The sequence below is a fragment of the Drosophila nasuta genome, chromosome 3 (genome assembly GCF_023558535.2).
Source record: "Drosophila nasuta strain 15112-1781.00 chromosome 3, ASM2355853v1, whole genome shotgun sequence".
In the NCBI taxonomy this organism is placed as follows: Eukaryota; Metazoa; Arthropoda; class Insecta; order Diptera; family Drosophilidae; genus Drosophila; species Drosophila nasuta.
Window position 1 is genome coordinate 32,910,590 of NC_083457.1, and position 17,576 is coordinate 32,928,165.

Below are 17,576 nucleotides of genomic sequence, written 5' to 3' on the forward strand. Positions count from 1 at the left end.
TCGCCTGCTTACATTTTATCAAAAAACCCAGAAGCAAGCTGGAGTTTTCTATTAGACAACAGGGTGCTTTTTGCGTAGAGTCAGCGTAAAAAAACCAAAACCAAAAAGAAAAAAAAAGAAAAAGTAGCATATCGGTAAGTTAAGGTCATTTATTATGTTCATGACACCTTCCTTCCATCTCGCCCGGCTGGCAACATTTGTTGTAACAACCACCCGCCCGCCCTTCTATTGTTGTCTGTGGAGAAATTATGTAGCAATTCATAAAAATGGCAAGCGAGGGAACTTTAAGACTCCCTTCCTCATTCATACTAATGTTATTTTAACATAGATTTTACGCCACGCTTTATCGATTCTCTATGTGGTTGGGTTTATGCTATGTGTGCGGACACTTAATGGGTTTCCTTACATCGCATAAATCCTTTTCTATGTCCTTAGTTATTGTCACTAGGCTGTAGAGCATGCCTCCTCTATTGTTGATGTTGTTGTATCACTTCATCAACTGGCAACTCGATTTCAATTAACTTGGCTATCAAATCTCTTGGCTAAACCGCATTATCCATGCCAGTCACACACACAAAATAACACTGAGAGCTTAGAGACACTGGCTGTGGCAATTAATGTTGCCACAATTGTTGCCGTTGGTAACGAGGCAATTTAGATAAGCAAAAAGGCTTCGCTCGAGTTTGCCAGCAAACAACAATTTCGTTGTACGCGCCACACTTAGTTCATATCTTGTGCAACATAACAATTAGTACAGCTCATAAAAACCCAACGAAACGATGAGAATCATGAGTTCCAGCTCTGTTTGTCAGACATCGTTCTGTTTACAAATTTTGTGCACTAAAGTAGCTAAATTTATATTAGAAATAAACAAAATATACACACAGACTCCAAAATGCATTCGTCTCTCGTCTATGCACTCTGCACTCTGCAGATGATGCATTTAACTGGGCAACACAAATTTATGAGGCCCCAAAACAAGTCAAGTACGAGTTGGCAGCTACAGCAAGAAATACAAATTGTATTAGACACTAAACCAAATCGATTCACCCAAAAATTTCTATTACAAATATTCATCTGCAATGCTTTTTACACTCACTGAAAGTATGACTAAATTGTGAGTTGAAATGTTGCATAGATTAGATGCATTTTTTAAGAGTTTAATATTGAATGTTTACTTTTAGAATGTATATTTATTATTCAAGTATAAACATCAACCTCTATTTCTATGATTCGGAAAATCAGAAAAAGTTCCAACATACAAAATTTACAAATGATTTCGAAAAACTTTTATAATCACCTCAATTATTAACCAAATTCTTTACAAATTGTAATAATTATTATTGACGCAAATCAAAACTATAATCCATAAGAGTATTTCCATGTTCGGTAATTTCGTAATACCTCTAAAAATCTTGATTCTTGTTTGCTTTCAATTAGTGTTGGAACTTTTCGATTGTATGCAACGCTCGTCTGCCCATTCATGAGAATTGTCTAAATAAACAAAAATGCTGGGCCATAAAACACCCAAAAAGAAATGCCAGACGCATTCAGTAGTGGGAGTTTGTTATTTGGGGAGACTTCAGGAATGGGGAATGGGGAATGGGGGCAATATACCATGATTATATCGTTGCATGGAACTAATGCATAATTTTTCTCGCTTTTTTAAATAGTTTTCCTCGCATTTGCGCCTCAACTACCTGATCGACTATAAAAAAAAAACAAAAAACAACAACACAACAACAAGTAAACGTGTTAAATGTTTGCGTAAATATGCCCGGAAAACATTTGAGAATCTCAAAAGGGGGCTGGGGAGAATGCCACGCCCGTATCCGTGAGTTCGTTCAGGTTCGGGTTACGGTTACGGTTACTCGTTATGCCATTATGGCGGTAGCAAACGCTTCGTTTGTTTTCTTGTGAAAAAAAAGAAAACAAAATAGAAAATCAGACAGAGAGAGAGAGAGAAAAGGTGACTTGACCAGCCTTTGGTTTTGGGTTTTTGGTTACCATGTCAAGTGGCAACGTCGAGTCAAAGTGCCACTGCAACAGCCGCGGCAGCAGCAGCAGTGGCAAGTTCCAATTCTTGGAATGTTCATCAACTGCTATTTGTAGTACCTTCTGGTTAGTTGACTGACCAGCAAACAAATGAAACGCATCCAAGCAACAGCCATCAACAGTGGCTCTCTAATGCCCAAGCAAACACACAAACCGAACAGCGAACACAAAACGCGGCAATTCATCGTATTGGAATTTGTGACTATTGATGCGGGCACTAATCAACAAACAGATTCCAGACTCTAGACAGCAGACAGCAGACAGCACACAGTGTAGAGAGCAGACAGTAAACTCCAGTGGCGCTCTATGGTGGTCCTGATGTGCTCCAAAAGATTACGGAACCAGCACATTTCTGAGCTCATTAGATCAGCAGCATGCGATCATTTACATATCGGCAAATTGTCGACTAAATTATCATCTTTCGAATCTTTTCTCACTTTGTGTAAACAAAATCAACTACTTAGCAGCATTTGCTTCTCTTCCAGCTTTTATTGTTATTACATTAACATATGAAATGTGCAGTTGATAGTTTATTTAGGACTAAATGTAACGATAATTTTGACTTCTCTTATAATCTAAATTATTGTTATAATCTAATTATAGTTTAGTTGAAAACTACAAAACTTTTTTAATTTGTGTATCTGTATTATATAATATCAGTTATAAAATTGTCTCTGTATTATATCACAATGAATGACGTATTTCTCAGTGGTTTAAATATTTAATTATTTATTTGTAAATTTAACTTTTTAAAAAGTTTCCGACATTAAGTTACTTTTATTATTATTTGAATCTGATTAATGAAATGAAATCCTAACAAATATATAGCTGTACAATATTTATTGAAAACTGTTTGATTATGTTAACATGTATTATATTACAAAACAAATATTCATAAAAATATAAATAGAACTTGATGTCTAATCGATAAATTATTTCATGTTTAACACATATGTATAAGACTTGCGATATGATTAAAGGAAATTTATAAGAATTATATCCAAGTTTTAATCGTCTCTGGACACTTTGAAATGCTGTTTTGATTTATATATTAAACACATTATACAATTTAAATTAAATTCTGAAATAAACTGTCTAAACATCAACATCTTCCCTTACTTAATAGTACGTCAATACCAAAAAGAAATTGTTCATTTATTTTCATAATCTGAAACTAAATTGTTGTGCTTAAATTAGAGTGGATAAATAAATAATTTCATTAATTTTTCCTGCGCTAAAGGCATTGAAATTTATCTTCGACTTACATTCCACAACTTAAATAAAAATCTACTGTCTAATTCTTGAATACTACTGTCTATTATCTACCTATAGTTAATGGCATGTCAATCTATTACCCATTTAACCAATCTGTCCATCTCTAATTACAGAACGCGTGCTACGCTACTGCGAGTCGCCATCGGTGGGCACCTGCTGCACCTACAACATGGAGACGCGGATGGCGGGACAGTCGCGGCAACAGCTCGAATGGCACACAAAGGAGCAGATAACCAAAATGTCTGGTCTGCTGGGCAGCAAGGCAACCAAATTTAATGGTAAGTTACAAAAGCAGAAATATCCCTCAACAGCCACTTGAAACTGCCAACAGAAGGCGCTACCAAAAGAAAACGCAACTCTAATTGCATGTAGACAGCTCACAGATTAGAGATTTGTTAACGATATTGCGGGTGTCAAGTAGTTCTCGTTCTGGTTTGATGTCAATGGTGATCATACGGGCTTCGGGTTACATGGCGACGGAGCAGAGAACACGGAGTGAAACTGCCACCAACTGACGCAATGTCAAGTGGCATGTGGCATGTGGAATGTGGAATGTGGCATGCACTAACTAACTATGCGGATGTTTGAGTTTTGAGACATTTTGTGCAGCGGATGCTGCAAGAGCGACATCAACTGCAACGACAAACAGTTGCCACAAATATTCTCTCTAAACATTTAGCAGCCGGATGTGCGCCATTTCAATAAAAAAGTTGAGAAAAATTGTGGTTACATTTTCCATTTCATTGCGTTTGTGGTCTTTTCTTTGCAGATATTTTCCGCAAATTGCTGCAGGAATCGAAGGGACAATTTCATACGATGTTTATGCGCACATATGGCGTCATCTATCAACAGCATTCGTATGTGTTTTCGGATCTATTCAACGAACTGGAGAACTATTATGCTCGCGGTCGCGTCGATCTCTTGGAGGTGATGGACAAGTTCTTTAGCACGCTCTATCAAAAGATGTTCACGGTGCTGAATGCACAGTACGCGTTTGACGAAAAGTGAGTAACCATAACAACAACAAACGAGTACTCATACTCATACTTGTATTCGTATAATGGGTAATCGAAACCCCTGGCAAAAGCACACACAATATTCAGGCCTCCGCTTGACAGATTTGATTTGGAGCTACAGACGTGTGAAACCGCAAAGTGTCGAGCGTCGAATGGTTGACTGACTGCTGCCGCCCTGACTTGACTGAATGGGGCAAAGCTTTGATGAAACTTTGACTGCTTGACTCGCGCGCTCTCTCTCTCCCCCTCTTTTCCCCTCTCTGCCCTTCTAACTCAGTCTGTACTCTAGAGTTGGTGTGCAATTTCATATAGGTTGGAATTGCCCTATTGTTTTTGCTGCTTTATTTGTTTGTTTGCTTCACTCACTCGCTTTGGTTGGTTGTTGCCTGCGGTTGAAACGCTTAACAGGAAAATGGGGAAATTAAGCAAAGTTTGCTCAACGAATTTTAAATGCTCTTAGCTAAATAATTTCAACTTCTACCTTCAGCAAGCTTAATAGAAAACAAATCTGAAAGGAGAGGAAATTGCATTCCTTATTGCAACAGCGTCAGCTAAATTCCTAAGAATTATTCAACAACAGAGCAACAAATACGAAGCTGCGTTGTAAAGTTAAACTGCAAAGCAAATTGTTGGAGGATTAATTCCATTGCTATGAAATCATAAAGCAAACAAAGTTGAAGATGCAAAATGCAAGTGAAATAGTGTTATGGGTTTCGAAATATTTCTGTCGTTGAAGTTCTGGTATTTCAATAAATCGCTCAACTATTTGAATAGTAGATATAACTCCAGCAGATTTTATTCTAAGAGAAGCTGAAATAGTATAATACAATATTATTCCTTCAATTGCTTTAATTTATTATTAAAATCAAATTGTCTAGTAATTAAAAACTGTATTAATTTGGTTTAAAACCTAAAGTTAATTTATCGAAGATTTATTTTAAATATACACTTTTTGATGTGAACATTAACTAAACTAATCTGCAAGTTTGAAACTAACCCGCTACTAATTTCAAACAAAATATACCGAAGGCTATACCAGGTATATCGATCGTTATATACATATATTGTTAGCAAAAAGTTACCCTTTAGGTACCGGGTATAGAGTACAAAAAAGACCTACATTCACCTATTTAGACTCTTCAGCTCTTCAACGCCCACTTCAGATTAAATCAGCAAATCAAACAAATCAACAAATTTCTGCCCAATGTTACCTACGTAATTTGCTTGTGCATATACCCATGCCCACAACATACTGAGTATGTGCGTCGTATCCACTTTGCGGCAGTTCCTGCGTCAGCTGCTCGCATTTCCTGCAGCACCAAAATAGCGCCCACTTGGCTCATTGCCCCTGTAAAACCAAAGCCAAAGCCAAAGCCTGGTTGAGAACTGGCTTCAATTGTTACGCGCGCCTGGCCAAATGGCACTTTGGCTCCAGCTCCAAGTATTTTTGCAGCTTTGCTTTGGCGGCACAGTCCGAGTGCCAACCCCATCCTTGGTGAGCTTCGGCTCGTGTTACCCACGCGCTTTCCAATTGCTGTTGTTGTTGTTGTTGTTAGTGCTGCCTGCAATTCGTTTTTATTGTCATCGTTTTAGTTTTTGTCGTACGTGCTTTGGCACGTTGTCCATTTATTGCCACAACGCTGACGATGACGATGGCGAGGCGTAATTGCCGCCACTTGCTGCCCGCTATACCCGATAGTCATAGCACAGCAGGGTATAACAATTTAGTCATAAGCAGCAACGCAGCTTCAACTCTGTAGATATGAAGCCATGGTCATCTATTCGATAGTTTCATGGGTAAACAACTACATCTAAAAATTTAAGTCTAAATTTGGAACTAAAATTTCACAATTAGTTCAATTTGCTTAATTAAATTAACTTAAATTAGAAGCGTGAACTTATACCTGACAACAAGCTGAGTTAATAGTTATAAATGGATAATAAATGAACTTAGAAATTATTTATGAAAAACTAGCTTAAATTAATAAGAGAAAATAACAAAATAAATAAAAATGAAACTAGAAAAAAAGCATACATTAAAAGAATATTTTAGTATGATATATAAAAATCATTAACCTTTATGGCAAACTCCTTTTCTTTTTGACATCACTAAAATCTGTTAGCAGGTATTTAACCGTAGAGCATTCTCAACTGTCGCTTTCTTATGATATTTGTTATTTGCTGTTGTCGTCGGGGGGTCGACGAGTCACTGCTTCAAATGGAGTGTGCTGCACTTAATGAAGGGGCAGCTTCAGCAGTTGGAGAGAGTTGAGCATGTGAACTTCAACGGGTGTTAGAAACAGACAATTCTACTGATTGTCCAAAAGTTTAATGAACTTATTGGTGATCCAAGCCAAATGGTAGATTGACTTTGAAACTTCTCGGACTGCCCCGAGCTCTTTAGGAATGTCGTTGGCAGCAATCATCTAATCCAGCCTCTTGAGTCCAAGTAATTTCTAAATACACTCCTGCCCAAAATTATACGACACCTCTAAATATTTTGTATCGGCGGTTGTGGCAGAATGGGAAAACGAAACAGATCAAAACAAAGTATGAGGAATGATAGCACAAAGAGTAATGCACAAAATGAGATATTGTTGACTCTGTTTGGATCTCCCGTTTTCAAGTAACGGTAAAAAAATCACACACGCTTCAATTTTAGTTAGGCTGCACGTGTATCAAAACTATACGACACATTTCGATTTTTGCTCCTGGAGAGAAAAATTTGGTGGGAATTTAATTTTTTTATAGTTTTATGAAACATTTAATAAGTTTAAAATAATATGCCGCATGGTTGCATATTAAATTAAGAAGAAAATGGAGGAAATAAAGCTAATAACGATGTTGTCTTCAATATAAGCCAAATATCGAAGATGTTGGGTTAAAAATGATGTGTGATCACCAAATTTGTATGTGATATGGATGCCTACGGTTTTAAACGTAGCTCCGGCAGAAAACCCAAACAGTTTGATAGTGATAAACGATGCACATTAAAAAAATCGACCAATTCATTTGCATCATACTCCTCCCTTGCTGCTTGTTTAAGTAATCCTGAGTCTCAGTTGACTATCTGGCGAACCTCCAAACCTCGGATAATATTGTAAGAGGAGTTTTAAGAAAGACTTAGTACTTAAAACACCAAAAAAAATTACGACTTAAAAAAAAAATTGAAGATAAACTGGTTACTCGGTATGGAAATTCACCTTCATTTTGTTTATGAAGATTTTATCAATATTTCCCACTAAGATAATTTTTCTGATGAGAAAATATGTAATCTGAATGGCCCAGATGGGTTTCGACATTATTGGCGAGATTTGCATAGAGATCCCGTTATGTGTTCAAGGCGCAATTTCCGAGGTGGATCCGCAATGGCTTGGAGAGCCCGCCATGCGTCTGAAACGCATTATCTGTGCTTCACAAGCTCACGAATGAATATAAAAAAGTATTAGAGAATCGTCTTCTACCTTTTTTGGAACATAACGAGGAAAAAAATGTTGTTTTTATGTGGGATAAGGCATTTATTCATAAATGCAAAGCAACGCAACGGGGTTTTAAGGAGCATTACATTACATTTAGAATTGCCCAGCCTACTTTCCTGGCCTTAACCCAATATAAAACAGATGGAGTATCTGAGCCAGTCGAATTTATGCCGACAACAGTAAATTTGAGACCGTCGATAGTTTCAAACGTAAGATTTTGATGCAATGGTCTTTCCCAGGCCAAATAATTAAAAAAAAATTAAAAAATTCATTGTCTAAAAGAATTTTTGAACTAAAAAAAGATCAAAATGCTGTTATTAACTAATAATCTTTAATAATTAATCAAAAAATAAATAAAATATTGACTTTGCACAGAAATATTGAAATGTGTCGTATAGTTTTGATACACGTGCAGCCTAGCTAAAATTGAAGCATGTGTGCTTTTTTTACCGTTACTTGAAAACGGGAGATCCAAACAGAGTCAACAATATCTCATTTTGTGCATTACTCTTTGTGCTATCATTCCTCATACTTTGTTTTGATCTGTTTCGTTTTCCCATTCTGCCACAAGCGCCGAAACAAAAAATTTAGAGGTGTCGTATAATTTTGGGCAGGAGTGTAGCTTCAGCTGCGAGCTCACTTTGACTTGGACATTCTATGGCCTGCTGACCAACTGGTTGCAGCCTTACAAGTGCAACAACATCAGCAGCTGCTGTACTCCAATAGGTGCAACAGGCAGCATGCAACATGCAGCATACTGCGAGTGGAAGACGAGTCGCTGACTAGTTTTATGATTTTTCCTCGAGTCGTTCAGCTTATTGCCTTTAACAAGCAACGATTTCCTGCCCACGCCAAAACAATTGTTCATATATTTTATTCTTCTTCTCGCTTCTATCTTGCAGATACATGCAATGCGTCAGCCAGCATATGAAGGAACTGAAACCATTCGGCGATGTGCCCGACAAGCTATCCGTGCAAATCAAACGCTCCTTTGTGGCAACACGCACCTATGGCCAAGCTCTGGCCACCGCTGCCGATGTCTCTAAGCGCATTCTAGCTGTAAGTAAAGCTGGCTTAAAGTTGGTTATATATTTCAGTATAATATTTGTAATATCTCTTTGTAGATTCGTCTCAATCCCGATTGCACAAGCGCCTTGACCAAGATGCAGCATTGCGGCGCCTGCAAAGGCTACACGGAGAAACCTTGCACTAATTACTGTGTGAATGTGATTAAGGGATGTTTACACTATCTGCATGAGTTTGACACCGAGTGGGAGAACTTTGCCTTGGCCATGGACAAGGTGGCGGAACGTATGCTGGGCTCTTTCAACATTGTCATGGTTGTCGAGCCCATCAATATCAAAATCTCCGAGGCCATCATGAACTTCCAGGTGAGTGCGTTTAGCATAATTCACATCAATTCTGTTGCTTAACTCGTTTCACAAACAGCTGCTGTATTTATTTTTTTTTAATACCCTGGGACCATAAACTGAATAGTCTAATCCGATTCTCAAATCTTTATTCGAAGTTAATCGCATAGCCAACAAAAAAAAGGCACCTTTGGTTCACGTTCAACTTGCATCAAATTATATTTTATTATTATTTCGTGAGCACCTATAAAATATCTATAAACAACGCTTCACTAATAATTAAAAAGATATAAACTGAGGAATCTCTTCAATGTTAACTATATTTATATTAATTTAAAAATATTTATCAAACATCGAATGACAAATTCATAGAAACTTTTTTTCAATATTATATATATGGTACTATATCGAATATATAGGGTAAAAACAGATAGGATAGATGCACACTTGGCTCCCTCGTTTTTGGCTTTGTTTCTAGTTTTGTTCTGCTCATTGATTTTAGTTTATGCTTCTGAGTTATAAATTATATCATAAAGCTGTCAACGGTCCGTGGGGACTTATGCTCAAACTCATTTGAATAGCTGACTAACCCGATCGCACAAAGTTAGGGGAAAACCGTTTAAAAGTGCCATTTGATTCGTTTCAGAATTTAGAATAGAATTTTGTCTATTTTGCATTCCTTAGTTTCGTCTGAGCAAACAACAAACTACTAAAAAATTGATTAATAATCTTGTGGTTTCGGTTGTTGTAATTTTTTGGCACAAATATTATGCCTATAATATTTACAAATAACTTATTGATTTTTGATTACAACAATATTTAAAAAAGAATCAATTCTCCCAACTGATACGCTCCAACAACTATTTGTTGTTCTTTTATTTGTGTTGAACTTGTTTATTGTTTACCATAGTTTCTTTTAATAAATTCTGTGTTTTGTTTGCCATTTTAACGATTTATTTGCACAACATTTGGTTCCCATATGAATTTAATTTATATTTCCATTTAAAATTTATACATTTCTACTTTGTTGTGTGCGTGTGTGTGAGTTGTTGTAGCTGCTGTTGTTGCTGTTGTTAGAGTGCGGCATTTGGCTTTTAATGTGTTTATTTGCGTGCTCTTTTTTGTGTTTTTGCAGTCGGCCTCATAAAAGGGTAGAGAGACCGAAAGCAAAATAGTTTTTAATTTAATTCTTATTAGTTTCTTGACTTTTGCCAGTTTATTTTTATCAAATCAGAGATTGCACAGAGAGGAAGAGAGAGCAAGAGAGAGAGAGAGAGAGAGCGGTAGAGGGAGAAGGAGAAGAGGAGAGCTTAGCTACTACAGTTAGTTGCGCTAAATACATTGGGATAGGCCCAAATAAGCGTGTCAAAGCGGCGGCCGCTTTGAAGTGCCAGCCCTAAACTTAAAGCCCCGAACTCCGAACCATGCCGAACCTTAACACGACCCCCCAAACTGTAAATGGTAGTCGGAACAGTTCGTGTCAACAGCCCAACACACTGCAGATAAAGAGTTGCTGATAAAAACAGAGCAGAGCAGTCAGACGCTGACACAGGCAAACAATTTATGAAGGTGTCTCGCTCTCACTCGAACAGATCACTAAGCTAAGGTTGCTTAAGTGCTTGCGACTGCTGTTTTTTTATTATTCTGTTGTTGTTTTTGTTGTAGCGCATTTCCTATCAAACCGCGGCTTATCTTTTTATTATTTATTGGCTATTAATAGATGTCGTTGAGGTTGAGGTTGTGCAGCAGTCGGATAAAATCGGTTAACTGATTCATTACAATTAAATATCTACTGTTTTTTATTTGCTATTTAATGTTCAGTGACTGATTTGAAATTACGCCGCTGTACGCGCTAGTTTAGCTTGCAGTGGTTAAACTGCTTACAAGCAGTGTTCTTGTATACTGTATGCGTAAAAGCAGTGCAACTGTTCCCCCAATGCATTCCAAGCAGTTCGAATAATTCAAATTCAAACTATATTTGTAACAACTAATTTTAAATTGCAATATCCTTTAACGTATTTCCTTCTCTTTAATTTCAGGATTCTGGCCAAGATATTACGAATCGCGTCTTCCAGGGCTGTGGTCGTCCCACTTTGCGACGTGCCAAGCGCTCGGCTGATCCCAAGTTAATGTTGGCTATGCAAGAATTACATGCAGAGAGCACTCCAGAGGCGGATACATTGGACATCGATGCCACCTTGGATGAGGCGATTGTATTGCGTGAACGACGTGCCGCAGATCCTGGCTCGCAAGAGTCCACATCGCCGCAATCACAGGAACAAGGTGCCACTCAGTCTGGCAATGGCAACGGAAATGGAAATGGAAACGGCGGTGGCAACAGGAGGCAACAGCAGCGTCGCAAGCAGCAACGGCGCAAGCAACAGCAGCAGAATCGCAATGACAACGACGATGACGACGGTGAAGGCATGGGTGGCAGTCGGGAACCCATTCTGGACAAGATTGTGCGTGATATCCGTCAGCGTGTGAAGGACTACAAGAAGTTCTGGTCGAATCTGCCGCACTCCATCTGCAGCAACGAAGACATCGCTGCCTCCTCTGATGTGGATGGCATGTGCTGGAATGGGCACACCATCGACAGGTAAGCGGAGATCAGCTGCAATGCCAGGCATAGCTTAATCAACACTCTTTTGTCTCTTCTTAGATATATGCACTCGGTGACTACAGAGCATGGTTCGAATCCGGAGTTCAGCGGCAATCCAGCGAGCACACGTCAAACAGCTCAAATGTCAACACAGCTGTTCCACCTGAAAAATGCGATCAATCATCTGCGCAATGCGTATAACGGTCAAGATGTGGACTGGAGTGAGCAAGGTAAGGCGATTAAAACTATATTTAAAAAATAAATCACAAATGCAAATTAATCTATTGCAGAGGAACCGTATATGGGCAGCGGCGCTGGCTCTGGTTCGGGTTCCGAGGACGACGAAGACGACGACGAAGGCTCTGGCCTGGGTCCCTTCGAGCCAAATGTCAAGACCGACGGAGAGCATCCATCGGTGCGCGTGGATTCCGAGAACGATGACGATGAGGATACACATCCGGCGGTGACCACGCACACGTCTCGACCCAATGTGGATGACAAGAATCCGCTACTGCATAACACGCATGTGACACACGATCACAACGATTTGGATGAGTCGCATAATACTAACGACGATGATGACAACGATAACGATGAGGATGTCGATGATGGAATGCACCACTCGTCGACAGATGGCGCTACGCGCACCTCCAGTGCACCTGAGAAGATGTCACTGCGACGGGCGCTTGTCGTCTACTTGCTGCCACTTTATATGGCGTGGTTCGGTGGCGTTTGCGCCGATTTGCTGTGATTATTCTACTAGAGCTGCTACGCACAACGATAAAAACAATTAAATACACAAAAAAAAAAGAAATGAAAAGGAAATGAAACGATGGAAGCGAGCTAGCTAGCGAACAAGTGCAGTCGAGGTGGATCATCATATCATGCCACGCCACGTAACGCCGCCCTCCCGCCCCGTCCGCTGCACGCCCCCTGTCCACAAAACTCTCAGTCATTCAATCCATGAAACAAAAATGTTATTAGAACCGAGTATATACGAAATGCAAGTCCAAAATTTTCTAAAAACTTTTGTCAAAGCAATTGAAAACAAAAACAAAATGATAAGCAATCAAACGGATGGCGACAAACCAAGTCAACGCCTTCAATTATATAATCGATCAAATATATATATATATATATATATATATATATATATATATATATAAATATGTGTAAAATCGATTCAATTCTTATTTGAAGTCGCTGTTGAGCATTAAGAACTGTCGAATTCGATGTAAGGAATACGTAACAAGAACCCAATTTAGCGATTAAGTTAAGTTCAGCACCCTAAGTTGTAAGTGCGAAATTTGTAAGATATAAGCGAATGTGAATGTGAGTGCGAGTGTGTGGGTGAATGTGAATGTGAGTGCCTGTTCATTGTGATCGTTTAGCAAAAATTAACTACGAGTATAAACATTTTAGCCCGTAAACTAAGCAAACTTAGATTTGTATCATATATACATACATATATATATAAACATATATAATTTATATATGCATTCAAAAATATATAGATATATACTTTATATACATACATATACGTAAAAGTTGCCAGAATATTTAATTAACAATTAACAATCAATAACAGCATAAACAGCAATAACTAATTTCTAACTATACTAAACTGTAATTTAGTAACATAGTTGAAGCATTTTTAAAATCGATCAACTAATGCTCCAGCAGCATTTGATCGCTAAGCCAACACATACATAAGTATATTGATATAAATATATTATATATTTGTTGGTTCATCGATTCGCACTTTTGCGACCTCGATCGGTTTTAAACTAACCGCATTTTTCAACTAGGCTGATAAAGCGTAATTACTATATATGTATATTTATTTTTTATGATTTTTAATATATGTATTATTTTTATGTGTATGTATTCAAAACAAATACAACAAGTAACATTGAAGAAAACAAAACGAAACATTCAAATCTTTCTTTGGAGCTCTTCTTTCAAACAGGTTTAAAATTTGCTAAGTTACACATACAAACTGTTTGTGGGTTATGGTATTTTATAAATATTTCTATCGTTCCCTCTCAGCGGAAACAGAGCTTTACTTTTTCTATGATTGAGCTATTTATTCCCCAACCTCAACAAATAAGTTGAAGTGCTTATTTATAATTCAATCATCAAGTATAAAAGCAGTGCTTCATACTAAAAAATTCCGTATTGTATATTTTATTCTCAAGCGGAAGTAACGACAGCTGAAAGATGTATTTTGCAATATTAAAAGTATTATTTATCATAGTATTATTTGAATCAACGAAAGGTAAGAAGAAAAAGTACGTTTATTTCAATAACTAAACATATTTTTATAGGATTTAATACTAATATCACAACTGGATTGGAAATTCCATCGGATTTTCATGCAAAAATAGAACCTTTTGAAAAAATTGGTTCAAGTTTTTACTTTATCGAAAGTGAAAAGCCTCTAGATTGGTTCTCTGCAGCGAGTAAATGTCATACTATGGGCGGGCATCTTGCTAATTTACGGACTCTTGAAGACTTGACAGCTTTATCAAATAAGATAGGACGGCCAACATATTGGGTGGACTTGACTGCATTACCAACTAATAAAACATTTGTATCAATCACAACAGGCGAACCCAAAGGCAAATATCCAAGGTGGGCTAAAGGTGAACCAAATAATGCCCTGAAAAATGAATTTTGTGGCCAAGTTTTTGTAAGCGATGGAAGTATTGTTCTTAATGACCACCCATGTGCTCTAGAATATTTATTTATATGCGAATCAAGTATTCCCAGATTCATTAAAATTCTAACTTGGTAATTGAAAAAGAGATGTACGTTTGGAATATTTTGATTGACTACAAAACTTCGTATATACTTTCACTGGTGATTGATTAAATAAAATTAAAATGTTCATAAGAACTAGTATGATAATCCGTTGTTTTTATTTTTTTTTTATAAAAATAAATTATATACTTTGTTTTTGAAAATAAAGTAAGTGTATCATTTGAACCTATGGAAAGAAATATTCATGGGGTAGAATGTTGTATTGTTCAGTGGCGAGATCGAGGCTCAACAACAGCAATCATAAAGTGAATTTATAATAAAATTATGATAATTTCATGATAGAATTCTTTTTACTATTTTTAATGAAAGTGTGAAGTAGGAAATATTCGGAATACTATAGTATATATAGTATAGTATGAATATAGTATTCATTATAACAGTCCATGTTTTATTTAATTTATGATATTCAAATTTGACCTATTTAATACTTATGCATATACAATCAATATTAATTCAATATGTGGTTCCGTGTTATGTTTTTTCTGAGGTTACGTTATTTATTCCCCAACCGCAATATGTAAAATTATAATTTAATCTCTGCCTATATAAGAGAGCTCTGTGTGAAAGCTTTTCGCATTGTATGTTTTATTTGGAAGGGAAAAGAACAACTGCTGAAGGATGTATTTTTTCATATTTAAAGTATTATTTATCGTAGTACTGCTTGAAACAACAAAAGGTAAGAAGGCAAAATTCGTTTATTTCCCTCACTAAACATTTTTTTTAGGTTTTAATACTACTATATTAAATGGATTTAATATTCCATCGGATTTTTATGCGAAAATTGAACCTTTTCAGAAAATAGGTTCAAAATATTATTACATCGAAAATGAAAATCGCATAAACTGGTTTAAAGCGGTTATTAAATGTCATACTATGGGCGGACATCTTGCCAATTTGCAAACTCTAGAGGAAGTGACAGCCTTGCAGCATAAGATTGGATCCTGGATGTACTGGGTGGACTTAATTGAACTACCAGGAAAAAAAGTGTATCATTCATTCACAACTGGAGATCCCAAGGGCGAATATCCAAATTGGGCTACAAATCAACCAACTCACTCCCACGGACCCGAATACTGCGGCCGTATTCATTTATCCGACAAAAGCGTTGAACTTTATGATAGCCCATGTACAGAAGAATTCTTATTTATTTGCGAATCAAATCTTCCCTCATACATAGAAGTTGTGACTTGGTAATTTTAAAATCTAGTAAATAAATGACTTTACTTTTATCAAAACTGATTTTATTCATTATATTTTAGCTATTTAAAAATATATATTATATAAACATATAAAAAGGTATATAATTATCTTCATCTATTGTAAGCATTCTGATTATGAAATACTATTGTTTTATTTTGAACAAATACTAGGTGGAGTTAAATGCCATAATTGATTTCAGAGATTTCATTGCAGCTCAATCATTTCGTCGTCTTTTTTTTAATGTATGATTTTTTGATTGACTGATTTTAAAAATGCAAAATGTACATAAACCCGATTTTTACCAGCGACATTCATAATAATCACAGAGAGTGTGCTTTGCAGTCTTTGCTGAGTTGTTTATATACAAATTTGGTTAGGTGCTCCCTTATGTGTTGAATACAATTCGTTAGGTATAAATTCGGTTTCTATAAATGCGTCAGGTGCTGTTGCCAATGTTTCAATCAGCACTTCATCAAACGAAATCTCCAGCAGCGGATGCTGCAGTGCATCGAGAGTCTACAATGGAAATTCAATCAATCAATCAGTTAAAATAACCATTTAATGACGTTTTCTTACCTCCTGCACATCAAGGTCCAAAATAGTGTTATACACGTGAAGCGTCAGAGGCGAATTGAGACTCAGGAACACTCCATCTATAAGTTTCTTGCTTTCCTCCAAGAAATTTGGTTCCAAATCGTTGAACGATATGCTGACTTCCTTCAAAGAATTGCAAGCGTCGACCATATTCCAGAAATCGCTGGCAGAGAAGGATTCGCTAATCTGCATTAAGTGCAATGACTCCAAATGTTTCAGTTGAGAGCAAATGAGCATTAGCTGACAATTATCGATATCATCATCCAGCATGACCAGACGTCGAAGATTCTTGAAGCGAACAATATACGAGCTGACATTGGGAAAGAACCAGAAACATGCTCTAAATATCAGAGATGTCACTCGATATTCTTGTTCCAATGCCCTCAAATTACGCATATAGTTTTCGTAATATTCTCGGGTGTATAAAGTTAATCGATAGAAATTTGGCAAATTTAGCAAACTCCGCAACATATCGAACTTCAAATTGAAATCATGAATGACAAACTCTTTCAATGTTGTGCATCTATGGACAAGTGAAAGGTCATCCAACTGGGAGCTAAAGAATGGAAATAGCGACAGTCTACGCAACGGCATCTTGGCAAAAATGCGATCCAGCACTGGTGCATTCAATGAAGTGGAATTCAATGTTAGCTCCTGCACGCGTTTAAAGTTCCAGATGCCATGGCCACCACTCATGTCCTTAATGTTGAGTTCGGTGACATTGGGAAATATTTGAGCGAGCAGCAATGTAGTCTGGTCGAAACTGTGCACACACCAAACATGGCAGTCTAAGCTGTGCAGTTGCTGAAAGTCGTAGATCTTCCAAGATGGCAGCAATAGTTCTAGTTCAGCGCCGCGTAGAATTAGTTTCTTCAGTGATTTACTGGCTAACTGCAGATAGCAGTGCATTCGTTGCGGCTTCTTTTTGAACACTTGCAGAACGTCCTCGTCCACTTTTGCCTTGGCCGTGCATTGCCAGCTCTTTTTTACAATGTTCTCAAAGTACTGGCATGTGCACATTAACGATAATTGATCTCTTAGGGTTAGATACCTTACAATATTTATCCACTCATCATCATGGAGTTGGTCAACCATTTTAGTATATTAAAACAAAAGGAGTTACAAATTTTACTATCAGCTGTTATTTACTGTTTTGAGTAAA

The 17,576-nt window shown here is 37.1% G+C and overlaps 2 protein-coding genes across 2 annotated transcripts in view; one reads left to right on the forward strand and one right to left on the reverse strand.

Annotated features, from left to right (window-relative positions):
* LOC132788550 (glypican-6) overlaps nucleotides 1-12,680 on the forward strand; it is a 50,336-nt gene extending 37,656 nt beyond the window's left edge. The window contains exons 2-8 of the mRNA XM_060796022.1: nucleotides 3,444-3,608; nucleotides 4,100-4,334; nucleotides 8,728-8,884; nucleotides 8,950-9,216; nucleotides 11,235-11,794; nucleotides 11,858-12,027; nucleotides 12,088-12,680. Of these exons, the coding sequence (XP_060652005.1) occupies nucleotides 3,444-3,608; nucleotides 4,100-4,334; nucleotides 8,728-8,884; nucleotides 8,950-9,216; nucleotides 11,235-11,794; nucleotides 11,858-12,027; nucleotides 12,088-12,548 (2,015 nt within the window). The 3' untranslated portion in view covers nucleotides 12,549-12,680. The remainder of the gene's footprint in view (nucleotides 1-3,443; nucleotides 3,609-4,099; nucleotides 4,335-8,727; nucleotides 8,885-8,949; nucleotides 9,217-11,234; nucleotides 11,795-11,857; nucleotides 12,028-12,087) is intronic.
* Nucleotides 12,681-15,924: 3,244 nt separating this feature from the next.
* On the reverse strand, nucleotides 15,925-17,576 carry LOC132792324 (uncharacterized). The gene is made up of 2 exons (XM_060801629.1): nucleotides 16,397-17,576; nucleotides 15,925-16,336 (listed from the first exon to the last, which is right to left on the reverse strand). The coding sequence occupies exons 1-2, from the start codon at nucleotides 17,507-17,509 to the stop codon at nucleotides 16,178-16,180; spliced, it is 1,272 nt and encodes a 423-aa protein (XP_060657612.1). The 5' UTR covers nucleotides 17,510-17,576; the 3' UTR covers nucleotides 15,925-16,177.

Bases quoted from the DNA above. Each gene is read 5' to 3' on its own strand.
- LOC132792324 (XM_060801629.1), bottom strand. From the start codon at position 17,509: ATGGTTGACCAACTCCATGATGATGAGTGGATAAATATTGTAAGGTAT. The intron at 16,337-16,396 runs GTAAGAAAACGT...TTTCCATTGTAG, and splicing joins TGGACCTTGATGTGCAGGAG to ACTCTCGATGCACTGCAGCA.